The 27,799-nt window shown below is 41.1% G+C and overlaps 1 protein-coding gene across 7 annotated transcripts; it reads right to left on the bottom strand.

Moving 5' to 3' along the window:
• Nucleotides 1-396: 396 nt before the first annotated feature.
• On the bottom strand, nucleotides 397-27,548 carry oser1 (oxidative stress responsive serine-rich 1). Of its 7 annotated transcripts, none has more exons than XM_045705281.1 (5): nucleotides 27,179-27,542; nucleotides 19,886-20,057; nucleotides 14,130-14,239; nucleotides 13,866-13,976; nucleotides 397-1,515 (listed from the first exon to the last, which is right to left on the bottom strand). In XM_045705281.1, exons 2-5 carry the CDS (start codon nucleotides 19,895-19,897, stop codon nucleotides 777-779), a joined length of 972 nt encoding a protein of 323 aa, XP_045561237.1. In that variant the 5' UTR covers nucleotides 19,898-20,057; nucleotides 27,179-27,542; the 3' UTR covers nucleotides 397-776. The 7 variants fall into 7 exon arrangements, with proteins under 7 accessions (XP_045561237.1, XP_014021378.1, XP_014021379.1 ...); XM_014165903.2 differs by having other exon boundaries at nucleotides 397-1,518; XM_014165904.2 differs by having other exon boundaries at nucleotides 397-1,518; nucleotides 27,458-27,541.
• Between the last annotated feature and the right edge of the window lie 251 nt (nucleotides 27,549-27,799).

The following is a 27,799-nucleotide window of genomic DNA, read 5'->3' on the forward strand; positions in this document are numbered from 1 at the left end:
CTCTCCTTGTGCTACTCTTCCCGTGTTGCAGTGAAGCTCAGGCTCCAGTGGTACATTTTGTGTCCAATTTTGTAAGACATAATTCAGACAATTTGAATGAATTTGGTCAAAGTAACACATTTTCTCTCTCACCCTTTTGAAATCAAACATCTGATCAAATTACTGGTTATTCCTTTAAGTTCTTAGAAAAAAATACATGTGGAACCTGTCCAATTTAAGCCCATGGATCTGGTTGGGTGAAATGTGGTGCTTCTGTTACAAAAGGGCACAATTCTTTGCTCTAGCTTCTCCATTATTGCAGCATAAACAATATGCTTGGAACTACAGCATATGAATCAAACAGTAAACACAAAGGGATAATAGTGGTAAAAATAAAGTGTGACAAAGGCAAACATCTGTTTTCAACAAAAATGTTTTATTGAGTGAAATGGAAACTCCAGACAATGAACCTCTTTGGCCGTGGAAAACAATCACACTTGGCATTACAAGTTTGCTTTGCATATACCAACAAATCCCACCTGCACTTTTTGCGATAGAGCTTTGGCAACTTCATTTGTCAACCAGAAATAAGGACAATCATGAAAAATGAAAAGAAAACAAATAATTCAAAAGTAATAAGAAAATACAATGCGTCTTTCAGCTCTGGTACTGGAGTTGCACAGAAGAGAATAGAGAAACTGCGGAAATAAACAGTTAAACCTTATATTTAAATTACTTCATGCCTAACCATTCCTTAAGCCACCCCCCAAAATGTATATTTTTATTAAATTACTTATTTAAGTATACATCATCTCCGCCATATGTGACATTTTCTTGGGAATATAAAGATAGTACTCCATGTAACCAGAAAGATCCTCTATTGTGATGTCATCAACATAGGCCCGAGCCTGTTCGGAACAGGAACGCGGGGAGGTTGTTGTGGTGGACCCATCGGTCTGAGTTCTCTGTTGCAGGGAGGTCTGGGACGTATCCTCTGGGCTCGCCAGGTTCCTTTCGCACTCTGAGAGGATGTTACGGAGGCCCGTGAAGGAGTAGACCTCTACGCCCTGCCAGCCCGGGCACTGGCACTCGCTCTGAGCGCAGGGGCACGGGCCCCCGCCCTCGTGGAGCTTTGACAGGGACCTGAAGTCAGAGGGCACAGCTCCGGTTTTGGCTTCAGCCCCTTCGCAGTGAGCTGCCTCTGGGACACCCTTGTCGTCAGACAGGGGCCGTCTGGGGCTGCCCTCCAGCCTGGCTGTGGGGCCTTCCCCAGAGGCAGCAGGGGTGTGGGGCTCATAGCCAGCACTGCCAAACACAGGGGAGGAGTGGCCCGAGGAGAGCAGTTCCTTCTTGGCGGGGATCTCCAGGGAGGAGCTGCAACCCTCAGCCTCTGGCAGGCTCTTGTGTTTCAGGTTGCCAGGCAAGGGCGACATCTTGGAACCACAGTAGGTGAACTTTGGAGGATGGAGAATGGGAGACTTGGATCTCCGGCGTCTTTGGCTTCTCACGGCTCCTCTTGACGTCTTCCTCATACAGCTACTACATAGAAAAACAAAAATGTGAAAACCAAACATAACTATGATGGTAAAATAAAAATGGACCCAAACAGTCATTCTGATTCCCATGCCTTTTGAGTGACTAAACTACCAGGCTAACCCTAACTACCAGGAAGTTTGAAAAGATAGGCTGAGTGGGCGGGGAGCTTACACTCATGATCTCGCCTTGAGTGACAGCTCTTTGAAATGCCCATGTCAAGAAACTTGGATGCAGTAAACAGTTGCAGTAAAATCATCTCAAGCTAATTTAGTGATACATAAAGCAACTCAAACATTGAAATTGCATCAATGATGTCAATTCTTTTATACACCACTTGTTTGGCATGTCTTTTGTGATGTGGTTCATAGCAACACTGACAACTGCATCAGAACGACCCTTTCGCCCTTTTGTTCCATGCTGGCTGAATACCGAGCTAGCCAGTTACTAGTTAAGACCATACACAAATGAAAAGGGAAACATAAGTATCTAGCTGAATAGTGTAAAGTTTTAATTATATTTGCTGACACCCTACAGTCAAATTTTGGCACCAGTAGAATAGCTATCTTGCTATATAAACCTCACCCCTCTGCAAACACGCTTTGCGGATGTTGGTTACAAGGCAGTACTTATAAAATTAGATAAGATAATGTTACCATTGGTGTATTAATAATGCCACCTCGTGAATCCAAGTGTTTGACATTGGGAGGGGAACAGTAACTTTATGATCAAACTTCATCAATGTAGAAGCAACAGTAGTTGTTCACACTTTGGTCATCATAGTTTGATTTGGTATCATCCAAATATCATAACATTTCATGAAAAACATGATTTTGAATATTGATGAGTCTTTAAAATGCTACAAAGTAAACATTAACTGTAGGAGCACGTAGCAAGATGCTAATCTCCTTTGCAGTTCTTGTCATGCAGCTATCAAGTTGCAGAAAAGTGGACCATACTTCCCTGCACATGCACAGATGCTCTGTGTGGGTGCTTTAAAAAGTGCTGCTTCTTGCATTGCTCTCACTCTGCAATATTTTTGGTTCACACTGCCACTGGTGGTCATGTCTTATTAAGTGAGTTTATAAACTGAATCTATTGTTTGGTATGAGACATTGTTTACTTGTGTAATGACATTAGGGCTGTCCATGTATCACCATTTTGAGATTCAAAGCAGATTAGTAATTTCTTACGAATATTTGTCAAAGATTTGCGCCCGTTGCTCGTGGCAAAATATTATTTTGCAAATATTCAAATCAGCAAAAATGATTTGAATCAGAGTGAAGGAATGGAATCAGAATATATTTGGATCTTTGGGGTTAGCCATAAATGACCTTGATAAACAATGAAGTTATAAATTGACAAGTTGACGGATTTCACTTAGCAGCGTTAAGTTCGGTTTTGGTATTCCAGAATACAGTATGTGTGAGATGTTAGCCGCTGCTGTGTGTTAAATCGGTTGTTGTTTCAGCTGAAAAAGAGTTTGTGTTTTCCCTAGGATTCTTTTCAGCAGTGGTGACAAAGGAAGCTTGGGGGCCCAGGGGCATGCCCAGCCAAGATAGTCCTTCTACAAAAAAATTGAGGTCACTTCTGGTGACTTTTTGAAAGGACATTCTACATGACAACAAAAAAAAAATGCATGAAAATACAATTGTGTTGACACCATCTGAAACATAACTGATGAGCGCCACTGCACGGTGATGAGGAACAAGCGGTGATTGTGTGCTCGTGGCTCTCATTCATGCTAATGCTCGCTCAGTTTTCTACAAATATACATTGTAACTTGTCACTGATGTTAAGGGATAGTGATAGATTTTTTACTCACCCATAGTCAGATGAACTCATGGTTACCTTTTGAAGGTATCTGCGTGCAGTTTGAAGGAAGTTGAAGGTAGTTTCGTAAGCCATTGCTAACTAGCATTAGCGCTAATGCTAGTTAGCAATTGCACCAACGCTAATTAATATTAAATGGTATCCATGAGTTCATCGAACTCTGCGTAAGTCGAAAAAGGACTTTGTTGCCAAAATATCGCACAATCCATTTAAAAGCGCGTCTCGGCAAAAAAAAAAAAATGTATATACAGTTGAAGTCGGAAGTTTACACACACTTAGGTTGGAGTCATTAAAACACATTTTTCAACCCCTCCCCACATTTCTTGTTAACAAACTATAGTTTTGGCAAGTCGGTTAGGACATCTACTTTGGGCATGACACAAGTAATCTTTCCAATTGTTTACAGACAGATTATTTCACTTATAATTCACTGTATCATAATTCCAGTGGGTCAGAAGTTTACATACACTAAGTTGACTGTGCCTTTAAACAAATTGGAAAATTCTAAAATAAGTCATGGCTTTATAAGCTTCTGATAGGCTAATTGACATCATTTGAGTCAACTGGAGGTGTACCTGTGGATGTATTTCAAGGCCTACCTTCAAACTCAGTGCCTCTTTGCTTGACATCATGGGTAAATAAAAATAAATCTGCCAAGACCTCAGAAAAATAATTGTAGACCGCCACAAGTCTGGTTCATCCTTGGGAGCAATTTCCAAGCGCCTGACGGTACCACGTTCATCTGTACAAACAATAGTACGCAAGTATAAACACCATGGGACCATGCAGCCGTCATACAGCTCAGGAAGGAGACGTGTTCTGTCTCCTAGAGATGAACATACTTTGGTGCAAAAAGTGCAAATCAATCCCAGAATAGCAGCAAAGGACCTTGTGAAGATGCTGGAGGAAACAGGTACAAAAGTATCAATATCCACAGTAAAATGAGTCCTATATCGACATAACCTGAAAGGCCACTCAGATAGGTAGAAGCCACTGCTCCAAAACCGCCATAAAAAAGCCAGACTAGGGTTGGCAACTGCACATGGAGACAAAGATCGTACTTTTTGGAGAAATGTCCTCTGGTCTGATGAAACAAAAATAGAACTGTTTGGCCATAATGACCATCGTTATGTTTGGAGGAAAAAGGGGGATGCTTGCAAGACAAAGAATACCATCCCAACCGTGAAGAACGGGGGTGGCAGCATCATGTTGTGGGGGTGCTTTGCTGCAGGAGGGACTGGTGCACTTCACAAAATAGATGGCATCATAAGGGAGGAAATTTATGTGGATATATTGAAGCAACATCTCCAGACATCAGTCAGGAAGATAAAGCTTGGTTGCAAATGGGTCTTCCAAATGGACAATGACCCCAAGCATACCTCCAAAGTTGTGGCAAAATGGCCCAAGGACAACAAAGTCAAGGTATTGGAGTGGCCATCACAAAGCCCTGACCTCAATCCTATAGAAAATTTGTGGGCAGAACTGAAAAAGCGTGTGCGAGCAAGGAGGCCGACAAACCTGACTCAGTTACACCAGCTCTGTCAGGAGGAATAGGCCAAAATTCACCCAACTTATTGTGGGAAGCTTGTGGAAGGCTACCTGAAACGTTTAACCCAAGTTAAACAACTTAAAAGGCAATGCTACCAAATAGTAATTGAGCATATGTAAATTTCGGACCCACTGGGAATGTGATGAAAGAAATAAAAGCTGAAATAAAAATCTACTATTATTCTGACATTTCACATTCTTAAAATAAAGTGGTGATCCTAACTGACCTAAGACAGGGAATTTTTTCTAGAATAAAAGGTCAGGAATTGTGAATAACTGAGTTTAAATGGATTTGGCTAAGGTGTATGTAAACTTTCGACTTCAAATGTATACGGAACCAGTAAAACGTTTGGACACACCTCATACCAGGGTTTCCCTTTATTTTTACTATTTTCTACATTGTAGAATAATAGTGAAGACAAATTATGAAATAACACATATGGAATCATGTAACCAAAAACATGTTACACAAATCAAAATATATTTATATTTGTGATTCTTCAATGTAGCCACCCTTTGCCTTGATGACAGCTTTGCACACTCTTGGCATTCTCTCAACCAGCTTCATGAGGTAGTCACCTGGAATGCATTTCAATTAACAGGTGTGCCTTGTTAAAAGATAATTTGTGGAATTTCTTTCCTTTTTAATGCATTTGAGCCAATCAGTTGTGTTGTACAGAAGATAGCCCTATTTGGCAAAAGACCAAGTCCATATTATGTCAAGAACTGCTCAAATAAGCAGAGAGAAACAACAGTCCATCATTACCTTAAGATATGAATGTCAGTCAATTCAGAAAATGTTAAGAATGTTTCTTCAAGTGCAGTCGCAAAAACCATCAAGGACCATGATGAAACTGGCTCTCATGAGGACCGCCACAGGAAAGGAAGACTCAGTGACCTCTGCTGCAGAGGATTAGTTCATTTGAGTTAACTGCACCTTAGATTGCAACCCAAATAAATGAATCACAGAGTTCAAGTAACAGACACAACATCAACTGTTCAGAGGGGACTGCGTAAATCAGGCCTTCATGGTCAAATTGCTGCAAAGAAACCACTACTAAAGGAAACCAATAATAAGAAGAGACTTACTTAGGCCAACAAACACGAGCAATGGACATTAGACCGGTGGAAATCTGTCCTTTGTTCTGATGAGTCCAAATGTGAGATTTTTGGTTCCAACCGCCGTGTCATTGTGAGACACATAGTAGGTGAATGGATGATCTCCGTATGTGTGGTTCCCACCGTGAAGCACGGAGGAGGAGATGCAATGGTGCTTTGCTGGTGACACTATCAGTGATTTATTTACAATTCAAGGCACACTTAAGCAGCATGGGTACCACTGCATTCTGCAGCGATATGCCATTCCATCTGGTTTGCACTTAGTGGGACGATCATTTGTTTTTCAAAAGGAAAATGACCCAAAACACACCTCCAGGTTGTGTAAGGGCTATTTGACCAAGGAGAGTGATGAGTGCTGCATCAGATGAACAGGCCTCCACAATCACCCACAATCAACCCAATTGAGATATTTTCGTATGAGTTGGACCACAGAGTGAAGGAAAAGCAGCCAACAAGTGCTCAGCATATGTGGGAACTCCTTCAAGACAGTCGGAAAAGCATTCCTCATGAAGCTGTTTGAGAGAATGCCAAGAGTGTACAAAGCTGTCATCAAGGCAAAGGGTGGCTACTTTGAAGAATCTAAAATCTAAACTGTTTAACGTTTTTTTGGTTACTAAATGATTCCATATGTGTTATTTAATAGTTTGTCTTCACTATTATTCTACAATGTAGGAAATTGTAAAAAAAATAAAACATTTACAAAAACCCTTGAATGGAGTAGGTGTTCCAAAACTTTCGACCAGTGAGTGAGTGAGTATATACATACACACACACACACACACACACACACACACACACACACACACACACACACACACCATATATACTGCTCAAAAAAAGTAAAGGGAACACTTAAACACATCCTAGATCTGAATGAAAGAAATAATCTTATTAAATACTTTTTTCTTTACATAGTAGAATGTGCTGACAACAAAATCACACAAAAATAATCAATGGAAATCCAATTTATCAACCCATGGAGGTCTGGATTTGGAGTCACACTCAAAATTAAAGTGGAAAACCACACTACAGGCTGATCCAACTTTGATGTAATGTCCTTAAAACAAGTCAAAATGAGGCTCAGTAGTGTGTGTGGCCTCCACGTGCCTGTATGACCTCCCTACAACGCCTGGGCATGCTCCTGATGAGGTGACGGATGGTCTCCTGAGGGATCTCCTCCCAGACTTGGACTAAAGCATCCGTCAACTCCTGGACAGTCTGTGGTGCAACGTGGCGTTGGTGGATGGAGCGAGACATGATGTCCCAGATGTGCTCAATTGGATTCAGGTCTGGGGAACGGGCGGGCCAGTCCATAGCATCAATGCCTTCCTCTTTCAGGAACTGCTGACACACTCCAGCCACATGAGGTCTAGCATTGTCTTGCATTAGGAGGAACCCAGGGCCAACCGCACCAGCATATGGTCTCACAAGGGGTCTGAGGATCTCATCTTGGTACCTAATGGCAGTCAGGCTACCTCTGGCGAGCACATGGAGGGCTGTGCGGCCCCCCAAAGAAATGCCACCCCACACCATGACTGACCCACCGCCAAACCGGTCATGCTGGAGGATGTTGCAGGCAGCAGAACGTTCTCCACGGCGTCTCCAGACTCTGTCACATGTGCTCAGTGTGAACCTGCTTTCATCTGTGAAGAGCACAGGCCGCCAGTGGCGAACTTGCCAATCTTGGAGTTCTCTGGCAAATGCCAAACGTCCTGCATGGTGTTGGGCTGTAAGCACAATCCCCACCTGTGGACGTCGGGCCCTTATACCACCCTCATGGATTCTGTTTCTGACCGTTTGAGCAGACACATGCACATTTGTGGCCTGCTGGAGGTCATTTTGCAGGGCTCTGGCAGTGCTTCTCCTGCTCCTCCTTGCACAAAGGCGGAGGTAGTGGTCCTGCTGTTGGGTTGTTGCCCTCCTACGGCCTCCTCCACGTCTCCTGATGTACAGGCCTGTCTCCTAGTAGCACCTCCATGCTCTGGACACTACGTTGACAGACACAGCAAGCCTTCTTGCCACAGCTCGCATTGATGTGCCATCCTGGATGAGCTGCACTAACTGAGCCACTTGTGTGGGTTGTAAACTCCATCTCATGCTACCACTAGAGTGAAAGCACCGCCAGCATTCAAAAGTGACCAAAACATCAGCCAGGAAGCATAGGAACTGAGAAGTGGTCTGTGGTCCCCACCTGCTGAACCACTCCTTTATTGGGGGTGTCTTGCTAATTGCCTATAATTTCCACCTGTTGTCTATTCCATTTGCACAACAGCATGTGACATTTATTGTCAATCAGTGTTGCTTTCTAAGTGGACAGTTTGATTTCACAGAAGTGTGATTGACTTGGAGTTACATTGTGTTGTTTAAGTGTTCCCTTTATTTTTTTGAGCAGTGTATATACACACACACACACACACACACACACACACAAAATATATTTTTTTAAAACATACACACAACAGGGTTTCCATTAGATGGAAAAAGACTGCTTTCGGCCGATAAAATATAATTGCTGGCCAAATTGTTCCTGGAAATTTTTTTTATTTATCCATAGCAAAATAATGCTTTTTAGTAATTCATGGAAATACCAGTCGATGTGCTCCAACTTCAAAGGCAAATAGACTTCATAGGCTAATAAATCCTCCAGCTGCTTGGAAATTACTGTCGAGTGTGTGTTTCTATTTTTACGCAAGGTCCACTTAAGGGACTTCAGTAAAGTGTACCCCAACTGGACAAAACTGGCAAAGATTGTGTTAATTTCCAGTGTGCCCGCCGATCTTGAGGAAAAAGTAACAAGGCTGATGCGCAACGCAAGCTGCTCCAAAGAGTTGGACAGTTTTGACTTCCCAACAGCAGCGGCTCACTTTGAGCATGCCCAGATCCACCACAAACGCAAGTAAATTAGAGGCCATTTATTGTGTTTGTCAGGCTTGGTCCTAGCACTTCTGCTGCCGCCCTAGGCAAGACCAACATATGCCGCCCGTCTCATGTATAGTATAAAGACTTGGAATGGATTGCTACACTAAAGTAGCGGGTAATGATATGTATCATGTGCAATTGGTGATGTTCAGTTCAGCAGAACTTGGAAACGAAACATCGTTGCCAACTATTCACATCAGAGAGTGACAATGTTGCAATCACCAGGCAGTCAACTGCCTATAGTAGAAAACAGAGTTGTTATCAATTCAGCCCCACAGTGGAGGAGTCATAACACCCATAAAACCTAGCGGTCAAACACAAAAATGGTTCCAATTGTTTTTCCACCATGGATTTTAAAAACAGTGTTTCGTGTAGGTGTCCTAAAAGATATATTGAACATTTGAATTTACAGTTCCATCTTTTATTTAACTAATATTTGTTTTATTTATGCATTTGGTCTTGTACAGAATACTATCCTAGTAGCAGTCAGATATTTATAATGTTCCATGAATACTACACTAGGTTTTTGCCAAGAAGCTATATATCTAGCTAGCTAGATGACATTAGCAACATACCTTTATTTTAGCAGATCCTCTTCTCCTTCAGACAGAGGTCTTTATTTAATCCATTATAATTTCTGCCAACTATATGAACAAGGTCAAATCTATTTCAATGAATGCTGTCAGAATGCACTGCTGTATTAAAGCAGTTCAGATCTAACTTGACATGTTCTGTTTGCAGATTCAAAGCCCAATTAACTCATTGCAGAATATATCCATAATCATGAATGAATAAGCATATTTATTTGACAAAAATGCACCTAGTGTCACCCATGAATCACAGACACCTGAACTCCAACAATCACATTGTTTTAAATAAATCAAAATAGCAAACAATGCATACATATTCCTTTCATTCATATTTGTATATGTTATGTTAAGTAAACATTCAATGATTTATTAATCAATGCCACACACCTGGGACATGGAAGAGCACCATATGAACTATTAACACTATCCGAGAGCGAACAGATTCTTCTATGTTTCCCGTTTTAGAAATTAGACCAGCACAAATAATACAACATGTAAAGCAGAATATTGTGATTTTGGTGGGTGGGTTACAAATGGAGAAACTGGATGCGTAAAGTAGGTTTTCTATAAATTACTAGCCAACTCCAGCAACAACAAAAATAAAGTATGAAAATGTATGCACTCACTACTGTAAGTCACTCTGGGTAAGATCGTCTACTAAAATGTAGAAATATAAAAATGTAAAAAGAGAAACGCACTTAGGACTCAAAACAAGTTAGCAGCAATATCAACACCCTTCTTGTCAATGTTGCTTCTGTCAATTGTGAGCAGCACATTTACCACTGCATTCAGTCTGAACCCCAGAATAAGCAGCATTACACAGGTGAAAAAAAGGTAGCAAAAACAGTACACCACAACACTTAAATGTGTTACTGAGTCTTGATGTTATCAAATCAGGAGAAGAACAAGTGAAGGAAGCAGCATAGGGGAAATGGGTGATGGTAGGGTGGAGAGTTCCAAAGTGTCTGAAGTTGAGGGACCATGGGATATAAAAGACAGTGTGAAATAAGGGTTAGCTAGAGATCTGGTTGGCCATGGAATAAAAATAAAACGGGGTGCTGGTGTGCTTCTGCACCCCTTTTAGGTAGTGGTCACAAATATCCGGCCCATGTGCAGTCATACTCGGGGTCTCTGCGTGTGTCCCTCGACATCATGACGTCTCAGTTGCAGCATTCAAATCATGGTCATCTTGTGTCTGTGGATCACAACATTAAAGACGATGCGTGATCACAGCATTTCCAACAAGTTCAACTTCAACTTGAGCATGTGCCATAGCAATATGGCAAGGACCAAATAAGGTTACATAACCTTGCCTACTACCTATACTAATGATCTGCTGTCCAGAGGGTAACAGCACACATAAATGTTTTCCCGCAGTACAGTAAGCACACTGTTGACTTGAGAGAATGCTAATCAGTCCATCTATGAAACCTCTCAAAATGCCAGACTAAAATAATACAGCTAGCTAGGGTAGCTACAAGTAAACTAGTACTTGAAGTAGGCTACCCACAGACACAAACAAACATGATCAAGAACTCATAGCCCTAGAGCGTCACCATCTAAGCTAGCTTGTTAGTTAATTAGCGAGCTAAACTGATGACTAGTGAGCTATTGTTGGTTTATAGAAGCCAAAAGAAAGCTAAACTTGTTTTTCTGAATTTCTCATGCATTTTAATGGCTAGACAAATAGACATCTAATGTAGCCATCTAGCTAGGCTAATGTTGCTAACTAGATAACCATGAGCTAGCTAGATAAACAGGCATTTTCAATGTAAAACTTGCCCAAGACAGTTGGCAATTCTGTGAACTGAAACAATTTTAGCCAATGTATTAATTACTAAATGTTGCTAACATTAGATAGTTAATCCAGAGAATCTTACCTTTGCCTCGATTCGGCAGTCTCGTCTAGATCATCATGGCCCTGTTGAGTGACTTGAAGCTTGAGACAGGAATTTGTAGTTCTCTATGTCAGCCACATTGAATACAGGCGAATATATTGATAAAAAGTCACCTTGTCCTGGACAGACTTATATGGTTATCAAAACGCCACACCAGGGTAACTCTCCACGAAACACAGCCCTTATTCGAAGTGTTTCTAAAATCCACAATGGATAAAATGAATGGTGGAAAAACAATTGGAACCATTTCCGTGTTTGACCGCTAGGTTTTATGGGTATTATGATTCATACCGTGGTAGACTACACAACCCCACGATAGTTCAAATTACAGTAAATATACAATTTATTAACATCATCCAGTAGAACTGTAAAAAGAGTTTGACAGAATTTGAGCTTTGCAAACAAGTGATTTCATAAATGCATGGCATAGGCCTTGTTTCACAGGAGCATTGTAAAATAAGCTGTCACTCAATGAACCAGCCTTAACGAATTTCGTTTATGTACGCATTGAATTTTATTGCACAACATCAGTTTAATAATGTATTAATTTTGTGGCTGCCTAGTGTCCTCTTTCAACTGCTTGTGGTGCTGAATCGCAGATGGAATATGGAGAGTGGGACAGCAGGCCCGGTCATGGCTAGAAGGGATCCCAGCTTTTGTCAAATTAACGTCAAAGGTAAAAATATAAATACATTTTAGCTAACCTTAACCTAATTCTCCAAACCTGCTACATTAATTATCCTAACCTGCTGCTATAAAGTGATTTATAGCAGGGATGAACACACAATGGGCAATGTTTTTATTTTCTATGAAACCTGTCATGTTGGTATAAGAACATCATTCTACTTCATTTTATTACAACTTTACAGGCAAAATTCTATTCTGTTAAGATGAATTACATCTAAATGTGATTTTGAGCACTGTGGGTGGAAGCCCTAATGCGTTACGCACCCAATGCATATGGATGTCAATATTGGCAATTTTTCAAATGTCTAGTAAATTAAAATCTTACTAGTCACGTTGTCAGGTGCCAAATTTTCCTAACAGAAAACCTGAAATACACTGAGTGTACAGAACATAAGGAACACCTGCTCTTTCCATGACAGACTGACCAGGTGAAAGCCATGATCCCCTATTGAGGTCACTTTAGATAAAATGGACGAGACAGGTTAAAGATGCCTTGAGACAATTGAGACATGAATCTGTGGCAGTTACAGTCAGGACCAAAGTTATTGGCACACCTTGATAAAGACAACTGGAAAAAAAAGATTGTATACAATAAATAATACCAATTCTGAGCTATTTTTATATACCAACATTTTAAAATTATATTATTTTATACCAATAAATTGCTCAGATGGCGATTTTAACAATCAATAAGTTTTTTTCCTCTCAAAAAGATAGGGAGTCAAAATTATTGGCACCCGTTTTCAATATATCACCTTGCAAGGATAACAGCACTGAGGCTTTTCCTAAAATGCTTTATTGGAGAACACATTGGGAGGGATCTTAGACCATTCCATCATACAGAATCTTTCCAGATCTTATGGACTGCCCTTTTCAATTCAAACCACAGGTTTTCAATAGGGTACAAGTCCAGAGACTGAGATGGCCATTGCAAAATGTTGATGGTCAATTAACCATTTCTTTGTGGATTTTGATGTGTGCTTGGGGTTATTGTCTTGCTGGAAGATCCACTTGCAACCAGATTTTTGCCTAAAATGTCCTCATACTGGGTAAAGTTCATAATGCCATTGACCTTAAGGGCTCCAGGACAAGTGGAAGCAAAATTGCCCAATAATATCAAAGATCCACCACCATATTATACAGTAGGTATGGGTTTCTTTTCTGCTTACGAATCCTTATTATTTCGATGCTAAACCCACCACTGGTGTGCGTGGCCAAAGAGCTCTATTTTGATGTCATCTGACCATAGCAATGGTTCCAATCCAAGTGCCAATGCCGTTTAGCAAATTCCAAGCGTTTACATTTGTTGGATGACATGAAAATAGAGCTCTTTGGCCACACACCAGTGGTGGGTTTAGCATTGAAACAAAGATTTATAAGCAGAAAATAACCCCTAACCTACTGTAAAATAGGGTGCTGGCTCTTTTTTGTATTACTTGCTAGACAAAATCTCTTTATCTGAGCAATTGTATTAGTATAAAATAAAATCATTTCATTTTTTTTTGCATACAATATAGCTCAGTATTTGTGTAATTTATTTTATACAGCCTTTTTTGCACTCATTTTAAACACAATGTGCAACATTGTATTACAAAATGTGTACATTTTACAAATATAGAATTTAATTAACTGAATTTGGCCCTAGGGGTTCTAACAAGTTATTATACTTAAATAATAAAAAGGAACAGACAATAGAGAAGCAAAGCAAGACGATACTTATAAAACAGTGGACAATGATTGTAAGAGAGCCTTTCCTTACCCATGCCAGTTCTCCTTGGGGCAGCTTAGTTTGGGCTTGGCACCCTCTAGAAAGGCTCGGCTAACCACTCTTGGAGTGATGGTCTCACAGACGTGCAGCGTGGCAGGCAAGCTAGAGAAACCAACAAAAACTCAGACCACAATATACTGAACAGCAGAAGAACTTAAGTGAGACTTCAAATATTACATTAGTCCTGGAAACTGACCCTAGATCAACCAGGAAGGAAGGACCTAAAACGTAATAGCCATTAACAGTACTACGAACCTTTCAGCATCTACTCGGAGCTTTTTAAAGGCAGTTTGTAGGGTCTCATCCTCACAGTCTTTTCCTCCTGCCTCCATAGTGGGAGGAGGTTGTAGTGACCAGCCACCCAGCTATAAAACAAGAACATTTCATTAGCGAGGTATCACTGCTGACGCAACGTGAGTGATTTTAAACAGCGTTTGACATGCTTCGAAGTACGGTAATGGAATATTTTGATATTATTTGTCATGAAATGCGCTCGCGCGTCACCCTTCGGATAGTGACCTGAACGCACGAACAAAACAGAGCTATTTGAATATAACTATGGATTATTTGGAACCAAAATAACATTTGTTGTTAAAGTAGAAGTCCTGGGAGTGCATTCTGACGAAGAACAGCAAAGGTAATCCAATTTTTCTAATAGTAGTTTTTCTAATAGTAGAGTTTGGTGAGCCCCAAACTTGGTGGGTGTCAAAATAGCTAGCCGTGACGGCCGGGCTATGTACTCAGAATATTGCAAAATGTGATTTCGCTGAAAAGCTATTTTAAACTCTGGCACCGCGATTGCATAAAGGAGTTCTGTATTTATAATTCTTAAAATAATTATGTATTTTTTCAACGTTTATCGTGAGTAATTTAGTAAATTCACCGGAGGTTTTCGGTGGGTATGCTAGTTCTGAACATCACATGCTAATGTAAAAAGCTGTTTTTTGATATAAATATGAACTTGATTGAACAAAACATGCATGTATTGTATAACATAATGTCCCAGGAGTGTCATCTGATGAAGATCATCAAAGGCCAGTGCTGCATTTAGCTGTGGTTTTGGTTTTTGTGACATATATGCTTGCTTTGAAAATGGCTGTGTGATTATTTTTGTCAGGGTACTCTCCTGACATAATCTAATGTTTTGCTTTCACTGTAAAGCCTTTTTGAAATCGGACAATGTGGTTAGATTAACGAGAGTCTTGTCTTTAAAATGGTGTAAAATAGTCATATGTTTGAGAAATTGAAGTTATAGCATTTATGAGGTATTTGTATTTCGCGCCACGCGATTCCACTGGCTGTTGACTAGGGTTTGCCCAGGGAGGTTAAGCAATTTTTCTACTTACCCAGAGTCAGATGAACTCATGGATACCATTTTTATGTCTCTGTGAGCAGTTTAAAGGAAGTTACTAACTAGGTTTGCGCAATGACTGGAAGTCTATGAGGTCAATTAGCATCCATTCATTGCAATCACTCGCTAAACTACCTTCACCTGACTGAATCTCGCACTATCCCTTTAAATCAAACACATTTGTAATGCCGTTTGGAGATGGCAGCTATTTTACGATCCCCTAACCAATGCTGCTATTGTTTGTTTTTTCACTTTATTTGTAACTTATTTTGTACATAAAGTTTCTGACACTGTGTGTTATGACCGAAAAGAGCTTCTAGATATCAGGACAGCGATTACTCACCCCGTACTGGAGGAATACTCTTTCTTTAACGAGTCGGACGGGAAGGATTTATTTCAGACGCCCGACAAGGCCCTCATCCACCTCATTTGCTGGACAAAGAGACAGCGATATCGGCGATGAGTGGATCCGACGATGAGTGGATAATCTGCCTTTACCATCAGTCCTATTAGCCAACATACAATCATTGGATAATAAAATAGACGAGCTACGAGCACGTATATCTTACCAACAGGACTAATAATAGGACTAACTAATATCTCATGTTTCACCGAGTCGTAGCTGAATAACGACATTTTTAAGCAGGTAGCACCAGTGACTCGGTCAATAAGAAAGTAGTCAGATGAAGCAGATGCTAAGCTACAGGACTGTTTTGCTAGCAGACTGGAATATGTTCTGGGAATCTTCCGATGGCATTGAGGAGTACACCACATCAGTCACTGGCTTCATCAATAAGTGCCTCGATTACGTCATCCCCAACCAGAAGCCATGGATTACAGGTAACATCCGCACTGAGCTAAAGGGTAGAGACGCCGCTTTCAAGGAGCTGGAATCTAACACGGAAGCTTATAAGAAATCCCGCTACACCCACATACGAACAATCAAACAGGCAAAGCGTCAATACAAGACTACAAGACTAAGATTGAATCGTACTACACCGGCTCCGACGCTCGTCGGATGTGGCACGGCTTGCAAACTATTAGACTACAAAAGGGAAGCACAGCCGCGAGCTGCCCAGTGACACAAGCCTACCAGACAAACTAAATTACTTCTATGCTCGCTTCGAGGCAAGTAACACTGAAACATGCATGAGAGCACCAGCTGTTCCAGACGACTGTGATCACGCTCTCCGCAGCCGATGTGTGTAAGACCTTTAAACAGGTCAACATTCACAAGGCTGCAGGGCCAGACGGATTACCAGGACATGTACTGCGCTGACCAACTGGCAAGTGTCTCACTGACATTTTCAACCAGTCCCTGACTGTGTAACACCAACATGTTTCAAGCAGACCACCATAGTCCCTGTGCCCAAGAACACTAAGGTTACCTGCCTAAATGACTACCGAACCACAGCCCTCACGTCTGTAGCCATAAAGTACTTCGAAAGGCTGGTCATGGCTCACAACACCATAATCCCAGAAACCCTAGACCCACTCCAATTTGCATACCGTCCCAACAGATGATGCAATCTCTATTGCACTCCACACTGCCCTTTCCCACCTGAACAAAAGGAACACCTATGCGAGAATGGTATTCATTGACTACAGCTCAGCATTCAACACCATAGTGCCCTCAAAGCTCATCACTAAACTAAGGACCCTAGGACTAAACACCTCCCTCTGCAACTGGATCCTGGACTTCATGACAGGCCACCCCCATATGGTAAGGGTAGGTAACAACACATCCACCACGCTGATCCTCAACACGGGGGCCCTCGGGTGCGTGCTCAGTCCCCTCCTGTACTCCCTGTTCACTCATGACGGCATTGCCAGGCACGACACCAAAACCATCATCAAGTTAGCCAATGACAACAGTGCAAGGCCTGATCACCGACAACGATGAGACAGCCTATAGGGAGGTGGTCAGAGACCTACCGGACCGTGTGGTGCAAGGACAACAACCTCTCCCACAACATGATCAGACAAAGGAGATGATTGTGGAAAAGGAGGACCGAGCATGCCCCCGTTCTCATTGACGCGGCTGTAGAGGAGCAGGTTGAGAGCTTCAAGTTCCTTGGTGTCCACGTTACCAACAAACTATCATGGTCTAAACACACTAAGACAGTCGTGAAGAAGGCAAGACAAAGCCTATTCCCCCTCAGGAGACTGAAAAGATTTGGCATGGGTCCTCAGATCCTCAAAAGGTTCTACAGCTGCACCAGTGAGAGCATCCTGAGGGTTGCATCACTGCCTGGTATGGCAACTGCTTGGCCTCCGACCACAAGGCACTACGGGGAGAGGGCAGTGCGTACGGCCCAGTACATCACTGGGGCCAAGCTTCCTGCCATCCAGGACCTCTATACCAGGCGGTGTCAGAGGAAGGCCCTAAAAATTGTCAAAGACTCCAGCCACCCTAGTCATAGACTGTTCTCTCTGCTACCGCACGGCAAAATTACATAAAATAATTACATTATAAAATGTCACAATAACGTGGGCATTGCCTGACAAAATAGAAAGCATGCTCCCGACACAAACACACTAATGAAGTATGTACATGTGGTAGCTAGTCAGTCTTACCGTTTGAGATGTTTAAAGAGTTATTGATGAGTTATTGTATCATGTCCTAAAACGAGAAAGCGACCAAAAACTGGGTTCCCTTTCTAATGGAATGCATTGTATGGAAAACCAAGTTGAGGCAAACATTCAACGTTGTCTTGGTCATAATAAATGGACATGGTTTTACCGCAACAGAATAGCTACACCCTTAAATTGAACCATTTTTGGTTAAAACGGTGCCACCCATTACAGGTTAAAATGTAATTGGTTGATTCCACTGTCACCCAAATTCTGCCCTAATACAGTTGAACAGCAGATGCCTTCTATCTAGCTTCTGATGGCCTAGCCAATGGCTGATTTAGCTAGCTAGATTTATCTCCCCAGAGACCACCAAAGAAAAATCGCTAAATGCAACAACCAGCTGTTTGAGAGTTGTGCGCTCTGCCAGACAGATTATCTATATGCTATATGTGAGCAGCACATGTGTGATAAATAAATCGACATAACGAACAGCTTAAGGAATCCATCTGCTTTTTTAATCAATTATATAGCCTAGATTAAAAATACCATTATTACAATATTTTGTTCACTGGCCCAAGCGGGTCACTGACGGGGATGATCGAAGGGTTTCCAAAACCTCCCCTGTATGTTGAGCCCTGACACACAGACAGGGGCATTCCCGTGCCGTTGTTGCCTCTTCATAAAGTTGGTTTATTTATGGTGAATTGCACATCATAATGACAAAGAAATTGCAAATTGTGAACCAAAAACGAATGTGACCAGGTAATGTATTGTCACTGGCCAATTCAAAATATGTGTCGCACTGCCAAGTCAAATAGCTTCAAATGCGACTGTTTTTGTCGCAGTATCGAACCCTGTATACCTTCTGCATGTACGTGCTGCGCAGAGAAATCTGTCCCTGATATTCACACTTCTCAATACAACACATTGAATTTAACTCCACACTTTTTACTGTATAATAGAAAAGGCTACTGCAGAAAATCGCTGATTTGCTCATATCCAAAAGGTCTACCTGTGATTGGGCAGGACATACATAGTAAGGAATATAAATGCATAATCTGCATTTTCATTTTGGAAATAAGGGGAAAACACACTAGGCCTACATGAAACCATCACACACACTACTCTTTCTCACACACTGCTCCCAAAAGTTAGGCACCAAACAGAATTTAATTAACACCAGAAAAATAGATTGACTTTCGATTCAGATTTAGCTTAGAATTACATTGGCATATGCATCCTACCTGTGAAGTATCTTTTTTAGTGGGCTATCTATCCCTTTTCCGTGTGACATTCAAATGTGTGCATAGTCAAGTTAACAAGTTGTTAGCTAGCTAGCCAGGTAACATCGCTAAACAAGGTTGTTTGATATCAAACCAAAAACTCAGCCCACGAGTAGTTAATTCTTAGTAATAGCTACTGTAAATTGGACAGTGCAGTTATATTAACAAGAATTTAAGCTTTCAGACGATATAAGACACTTATATGTACCAACATTTGTTTCTCTAAAATCTGCGATCGTGACACAAGGCGCTGCATGATTTACAACTGTCCCGTTGATGGGACACCTATCCCTAAGAAGTTTAAAAGCTTTTTATTTTAAATATTATAAAACAAGTGCGCCAAGGGTTTGGACTAGAGCAGGTGTCACAGTGCTCTGTTTTAAAACATTTTAAAATGGATGGAGATGCACAGAAAGAACAGACAGAGAGAAGCAGCTGAGTTGGCTAATGGCTGGAGATGCGGCTGGCTACTCTCAGCTGTCACACGTGATATTGGATGGAGGACTCATTCTGATATTACATATTACAATCTGAACTCTGATATTCTATTTGTAGGACGCGTATGAATGCATTCAGTGCTCACTCAATTTCAATATGAGTAACATACACCATTATTAATTGGCGGGTGATAATGTTAGTAATGTTAGCTTGCCATCTTAGTTGCTAACGTGGCAGGCTAACGCCAGCTAGCTAAAGTTAACTTTGAGTGTAATAATTTGCGCTATTGAAACATACATGCAACTATAATTTACGTCTTATCAACTATAACCGCAGCATTAGTTTGACCATAGGTTGCTTACCTCGAGTTGCATTCTAAATATCCCAGTCAGGGACAATGTTGCGTGGAGTGTGTGATGACACAGCCGACAGAGAAGGGAATGTGATCACACAGGGAGAAGATCTGATCGACCCGTTCTTTTATAGCTCCATGGGTGGTGCACTCTGCGTCTGTTTACTTTTCACGTGGATGACCTAGTTTGAGATCAAAACAGCAAATATCATCAAAAAGTGACGAGTTTGCATCCCTGTAGCTAGTAGCAATAGCCTAATCAGAGATTTTGTAGGAATAATATGAACGATCTCTGGCCATAATACGGTGAACAGGCTTTACAAATAGGCTCTGCTACTGCGAGGCAACCCCTTTCGAACAGCAGTGTGCAGACCTTAAACACAGACCAGTTTAGAAAAACACCACAACAGCAATGCACAATGATTTCATTAGCTAGCTATCACCACAGCTAGCGGTTAGCTAGGTTCATTTCTATGTAAAATGAACCCATGAGCAACAACATGTGAAGTTCAATATCAAAATGGGTGTCAAATGAAAGCGAAGAGTATATTTTGGGGAAATTAAGGCATATACACATTTTTCAACTATTTTCAATCTTAAAAATTGGTTAGTGCTATCTGGGCTCCTTGTTGGGATGTCCCAAGGATTCCGGATAGCAAGGACCCGTAAAAATTAGGTGTAAGTAATGGCTTTGATTTCTGGTCAAACTGATCGAAAAGGGGTCTTACAAAACCTCTACCAGAAAAAGTCTTAAAAGGTATTAGAAATACATGTAAAGACCCCTGCCAACTAATATCAACACATTTGGTTTTGTAGAAATGATTTGCCTTCTGTAAGTTTAAAAAACATTGCCGTGTGTCTTGTAATTCTGTTACCAAAATGTTTTACCTCATGAGGAAGGACAATGAAAGTTAACAGAAGTAACAAGGTAAACCTACCAATTAGTTTGTGTTTTTACTAATATAATTTTTGGTTTAAGTGATTAAAACTCGTAATTTTGTTACCAAATTGGTAACAAAATTACCTATACATTTATTTTATTTTCTAAATACGCTAATACTGCAATTGATTTGGCTACAATGGAAAATCATAGTGGTCACAAACCACAGTTGGGTCACCTGCTACTGTTCTTCCTTCCACTGGCATACTGTTGAGATCCCGAGTGGCGCAGTGGTCTAAGGCACTGCATCTCAGTGCTATAGGCGTCACTACAGACCCTAGTTTGATTCCAGGCTATATCACAACCGGCCGTAATTGGGAGTCCCATAGGGTGGCGCACAATTGGCCCAGTCGTCGTCCGGGTTAGGCTGTCTTTGTAAATAAGAATTTGTTCTTAACTGACTTGCCTAGTTAAATAAAGGTTAACTAAAAATTATTTAAAGATATGTTCAGCTCATAACTGTTTTCTTTCTCTTTTAGTCATCTGGTGGTCAAAGCGAGTGTGAACAGTCTGGACAAACCCTCTCTCTCTAGTTAATGATACCTCTACCGGCTCTTACTGACACCTACCCATGACTCCCCCTCTTTCCACTTACTGTAACCAGCATCCACACCCACTGAACATGGACGTTGAAGTGGTTGAAATTTGGTCAGTCCGCCCTGGCCTTGATTTCAACATCCACAAACGTCTATTTTTGGGCCGGTCCAAAACAGCCTTGATTTGGCCCAAACATAGATGTTAGGGATGCACGATATATCGGTAAGCATATCGGAATCGGCCAATATTAGCTAAAAATGCCAACATCACCCGATGTCTGGTTTAAAGCCGATGTGCAAAACCGATGTCAATGCTGACGTGCATACTTGCATACCATGACGTAATGACGCCACGAAAAATACAGCGCTACACAGAACAAAAGCAGAAAAATACTAAGCGCACACTTCCAACAACTAAACAAGTTCAAGTCGAGCAGTCATTTGAAATAGTAAGAAACTTTCAGCGAGACAACTCAAAGGTGAAATCCATTAACGCCAAGGTAATGGAATTCATTGCCCTTGACAATCAACCTTTCTCTGTCGTGGATGATGTTGGCTTTCGCCGACTGGTCGAGCACCTCGAGCCCCGGTACACACCACCAAGCGCTATTTTTCAGATGTTGCCCTACCGGAGTTACACAGTATTGTTGAAACACACATCCCTGAGCTACTTGTTATGGGCATCCCTGCTATTAGCTTCACAACTGACATTTGGACCAGCGATGTCAGCCCCATGAGCATGCTGACTGACAGCACAGTGGGTCAATGAGGATTTGGTACTGAGGAAAGCGTTACTGCATGCTCAAGAATGTGCTGGTTTTGATACCGCTGCTGCCATTTCAATGGCATTTGAGAACATGTTTGAAACCTGGGAACATGAACACACTCCTAGCTCCATTCGAACAACTGACTCGAGAAATAAGCAAATCAACTATGTCTGCAGCAGACGCAATACCCTCAGTAATAGCATTGAAACACCTGCTCAACAAAACTGCCGACACATGCCGTGGGGTTAAAACTTGCAAAAGTACTCTACAAGAGGCTGTGAACAAGCGATTCGGTGGCACTCTGAGTCTCTTTACGGTGTCGCCACTATGCTCGATGCTAGGTACAAGGACCGTTACTTTGATTCAGACAAGAAACAGGGTTTACATGAAGTGTTACAGACACAGCTGGACAAGATGGAAAAGGACAGAGCACACCAAGGAAGAGGCCACGGACAGACAGCTGAAACTTCACTGCTTGACATGTGTAGCAAAATCCTGGTTGAGACTGAAAAAATTAACAACGAAACAGCAAAGAAATAGGTTTTGATTATGTTTTACTGGTAATGCGGACATATGTAAATGGCAAATTACCTTTTGGTCAGTGTGTGTGTGTTTCAACTATTTAACTGTACTAGAATGCATAAAAGGCCGCAAAAAATGTAAATATCATTATCATTTTTTTGGGGCAGCCAAAAATGTCATATTGGTGCATCCCTAATAGACATCCATGATTGGTGACCAGACCAAATCTGAATCAATCATAGACGTCGGTGTTTCACAAGTTTGGACAGCACATTACAGTGAAGCAAAGTAGATCACTGTACAGGATAGTCAAGAAAAGTAGAATATAGTTCAGTAGAGTTCAATACAGTACACTAGAGCACGCTAGAGCAGAGTGCAGTATAACTGTATTGTACTGCACTCTACTGTGCTGAACCAAAGATTTTTATAACTAAACCCAGAGACCACAGCCCGTTGTTTAAAATGGGAACAAATGAGTCATAATGGGCAGAACAAGCTGGGGGGGGGGCTGAGCCAAGCATGAGCTAGCGAGATCCTATTGGTGAGTTTTAGCATGCATTTGCATATTTATGCTTGGGACAGTCTACTCTGAAGTGCACATGTGCAATAAGTCAATTCGCCTTTGCACTCCTTAACAACGCAATTTAAAAAAACTTTGTCAAAGGGTAAAGTCTACAAAATGTTGTCCACTCTGTTCATAACAGATTTTAGTTTTGGGAAGAGAACTGTTTTGAGATCAAATGTTTCATTGTTCTATCTGTGGTGTCTCCTCTGCCTCCCACCTGCTGTGCACCGGACTAGATGATTAAGCTAGCACACAGTGTCCTTCTCTCCCGCCATCATTAACATGTGGGAAAACTACCCGATAGGCAGGGACGAAGTACACCGTCTACTGTTGTACGGCTAGCTAGCTATCGTTGTCACGCCTGCCCCTTCTTCTGGGGGGTTTATTGGGAGCTGGCATCCAACATTATTGTGCATTAGCGCCCCCGCCTGTCCTAGCTTAAACATTTACCAATAGAAGTATAAAGAGGAGTTCCTGCAGATGTGGGAACACCCCAAATTGCAGGCCGCAATTGCACCAGTTTCCAATAACTAAATTCACCCCTTGCACTCCTAAACAGTATTTTTTTGGGCAAAGGGTAAAATCTACAAAACTTAGTCCACTCTTAGTTTTGGAACAGCAAACTGTATTGAGATCAAATGTTCCATCGATAAGAAGAATGTCGGCCAAAAGTCATATCACTCCATCTCCCACTGCCGGCCACTGGGCTTCTTCTCATCACCATATCTGAAAACGTCAACCGGATGCTTTACACGTATACATCAGTGAGATATCTGGCTCATTGTTCTGTGGCTGTACAGTCCAAACTTGTGAAACAGAAATGTCAATGATTGGTTCAGATTTGGTCCGGTCGAACAAAATTTGGTCTTGTTTTGGTGCAGAGCTGATTAGAATAATAGTCAGTGTGTAGAATAATACTCATATATGCAAAAAAGGATATTGCTTATTTCTTCCATGGTGTACCTATTTAGGATAAGTCACCATGAAGGTAATGATATTCATATCCAGATCAGGGGCCGGATTCACAAAACATTACTTACACAAAAAGTAAGAAGTAACCTGTTTAGGATAGGGGGCAGTATTTTCACGGCCGGATAAAAAACGTACCCGATTTAATCTGGTTATTACTCCTGCCCAGAAAATAGAATATGCATATAATTATTTGATTTGGATAGGAAACACCCTAAAGTTTCTAAAACTGTTTGAATGGTGTCTGTGAGTATAACAGAACTCATATGGCAGGCCAAAACCTGAAAAGATTCTATATGGGAAGTGCCCTGTCTGACCATTTCTTGTCCTTCTATAGCCTCTTTATCGAAAATACAGGATCTCTGCTGAAACGTGACATTTTCTAAGGCTCCCATAGGCTCTCAGAAGGCGCCAGAACGTGGAATGATAACTCTTCAGTCCCTGGGCGAAAAACAGTAGGGGTTTTGGAAAGTGGTCGTTCTGAGAACAATGACACTGGCGCACACGTGCATGTGACGACTCCATTTTACTTCTTTCAGTGTTTGAACGGATACAACATCGCCCGGTTGGAATATTATCGCTATTTTACGAGAAAAATCGCATAAAAATGTATTTTAAACAGCGTTTGACATTCTTCGGTAATGGAATATTTTGAATTTTTTTGTCACGATACGCGCCGGCGCGTCACCCTTCGGATAGTGTCTTGAACGCAAGAACAAAACGCAGCTATTTGGATATAACTATGGATTATTTGGAACCAGAACAACATTGGGTGTTGAAGTAGAAGTCCTGGGAGTGCATTCTGACGAAGAACAGCAAAGGTAATCCAATTTTTCTTATAGTAAATCTGAGTTTGGTGAGTGCCAAACTTGGTCGGTGTCTAAATAGCTAGCCATGATGGCCGAGCTATCTACTCAGAATATTGCAAAATGTGCTTTCACCGAAAAGCTATTTTAAAATCGGACACCGCGATTGCATAAAGGAGTTCTGTATCTATAATTCTTAAAATAATTGTTATGTTTTTTGTGAATGTTTACCGTGAGTAATTTAGTAAATTCACCGGAAGTTTTCGGTGGGTATGCTATTTCTGAACAAAACATGCTAATGTTAAAAGCTGGGTTTTGATATAAATATGAACTTGATTGAACAAAACATGCATGTATTGTATAACATAATGTCCTAGGAGTGTCATCTGATGAAGATCATCAAAGGTTAGTGCTGCATTTAGCTGTGGGTTTGGTTTTTGTGACATTATATGCTAGCTTGAAAAATGGGTGTGTGATTATTTCTGGCTGGGTACTCTCCTGACATAATCTAATGTTTTGCTTTCGCTGTAAAGCCTTTTTGAAATCAGACAATGTGGTTAGATAAAGGAGAGTCTTGTCTTTAAAATGGTGTAAAATAGTCATATGTTTCAAAAATTGAAGTTTTGGGATTTTTGAGGTATTTGTAATTCACGCCACGCTCTACCATTGGATATTGGTGAGGCGTTCCGCTAGCGGAACATCTAGATGTAAGAGGTTTTAAGGGAAAAAATAAAAAGTTCATAAGATGGTTTGTAAATGTAATTACTCAAAATGTTCTTAGGAACTTCATAAATATCTTATCTGGCATTGACATTAGTGACGTGCTTGAAACCAATAAATAAGCCTGCGTGACAGGATTTGGTAATTTCGTTATTTTTCACACATTATAGCCATCGGACTAGCTATATCAAAACCAAAAATAAATAACCAAGGAAAGCGCAATAAAAACTTCAGCAAACAGGAGCTTGAAGTGATGGTGGAAGAAATAGCAGCCAGGAAAAGATTCCCGTTGGAGAGACTTGGTAACTGCGGGCTCACTGCATAGACCGTCGAGGGTATAGCAAGGGACAGTGACGCAGTAAAAATGTAGTGGTGCTGAGAGACCATTCATGTGGACCAGCTGGAGGAGAAGGTGTCGTCCATGATAGGAGAGACGGTGGTAGTGGGCCTGCGCGACCGGTAAATTAGGTACCTACGTTAACTAGCTAACGCGTAACGACTTTATAGCCAACATAGCTAGCGACGTTAACTTTAGCTAAGTTCTAAGTGCAAATTGTCGAGATAGCGCTACCTATTTAACACTTCTAGAATATTGTAATATATTGTTAATTACTAACTAGGTAGATAATGCGCGTTTAAGTAGTTTTATTGCTGTACTGAAATATCCGGTAGCCAACTGTGTGTGGCGCAAGAAAACGTTCATGGTTACAAAAGTATCCACTCGTATCAAGACAAGGGTTTAGCTGTCCTAAAGTGAAGTACATTTCCAAGAAGAAATCCTAAAACATTATTTTAAAGAAACCCATTTCTTAATCCCCCCCCCCCCCCCTCCGTTTCTTCCTAAGAAAAAAAAGTAATAACATTTCCAATAACTTTGTTGAGGAATAGCAACTTTGCTTAAATTTCTTTAAATATATAGTTAAGGGGAAAATGGCAGTTAATAAATTAATTTAACAAGAATTTGTGGATTATGTAAATCCGTTACCGTAATCTGATACCAGGTGTAAATACACTTCACTCACTGTAGCCTAGTTCAATAACAATATATTTTTTCAACCTCAAAGGTGTCATATCATAGCGGACACCCCATTCTTTCTGTAGACATCTTTTAATCTTAATTCGGTGCAGATATTTAAGAGTTTTTGGGAAACGTCGCATTAAAAAAAACGAAGGAAGATTTTAGCATAAAGATTCTGTTAGCTAGCCACCAAACTTTGCATCCACAGTTCTTCCAGTAAATTAGTTTCTTACATGTTGTAAATTGTTCAACGTACTGCTAGTGCATAGAGTTGTACGGTTTTTTAAGCTTTGAAATCAATGGTATTTGTTTTGTACATTTTAAAGTGAAATCATGGAATTGCTCCTCGCTAGCCTACGCTGTGGATGAAGTTGAGCATCAGTTCCATAATAATCAATGTGGATACTAGCTAGCCAGGCAATATCGAAGTTTGACATCGTGTGAGAATTGGGGTACTCACAACTCAGGATCTCCTGTCCACAGTCCAGATTGAGGATGGCCTGGACATGCAGGGTTTATCAGGCGCTGCGACAAACGGGCCTCAAATGCAGCAAGCTATTAAGCAACAGTGAGGTGGCTAGCTAAAGTAGCTAACTCGGTTAGCAATGTCTCATCGATTTTCTTCGCGACAGACGCGAGCTATTGCATTTTTCGATTAGGTTTAGCTTTCCACAAGCATCACACTACAATCAATTCAGTTTCATTCTAATCTATTATTATTTTCAAAAGCAGTATTTACTTGGCTAGTTCCAGACTTTTCTTTCTCCAACATCTTGTTTACACACGAACCACTTCGCAGTGACTCTGCAACAACACACTCTGCCCTGACGTAGAACACAGACGCTTCTTCTTCGGTGGGGTTTATCGGCGGTTGGCATCCAACGTTATGTTGCATTACCGCCACCTACTGTACTGGAGTGTGGGCCAGAGATAGGGTACTAAATCCTACCTGCCAGCCCTATTGCTCTTAAAAAGTATAACATATTTGAGACTATATCTAATGACGTTCTACTCAATATACTCTTTAAACTAATTTCCTGTATCCCCTTCTCCCTCAAACTAGATCTCATCCTCTCTCTTT

This window comes from Salmo salar, chromosome ssa22, assembly GCF_905237065.1.
Source record: "Salmo salar chromosome ssa22, Ssal_v3.1, whole genome shotgun sequence".
Classification (NCBI taxonomy): Eukaryota; Metazoa; Chordata; class Actinopteri; order Salmoniformes; family Salmonidae; genus Salmo; species Salmo salar.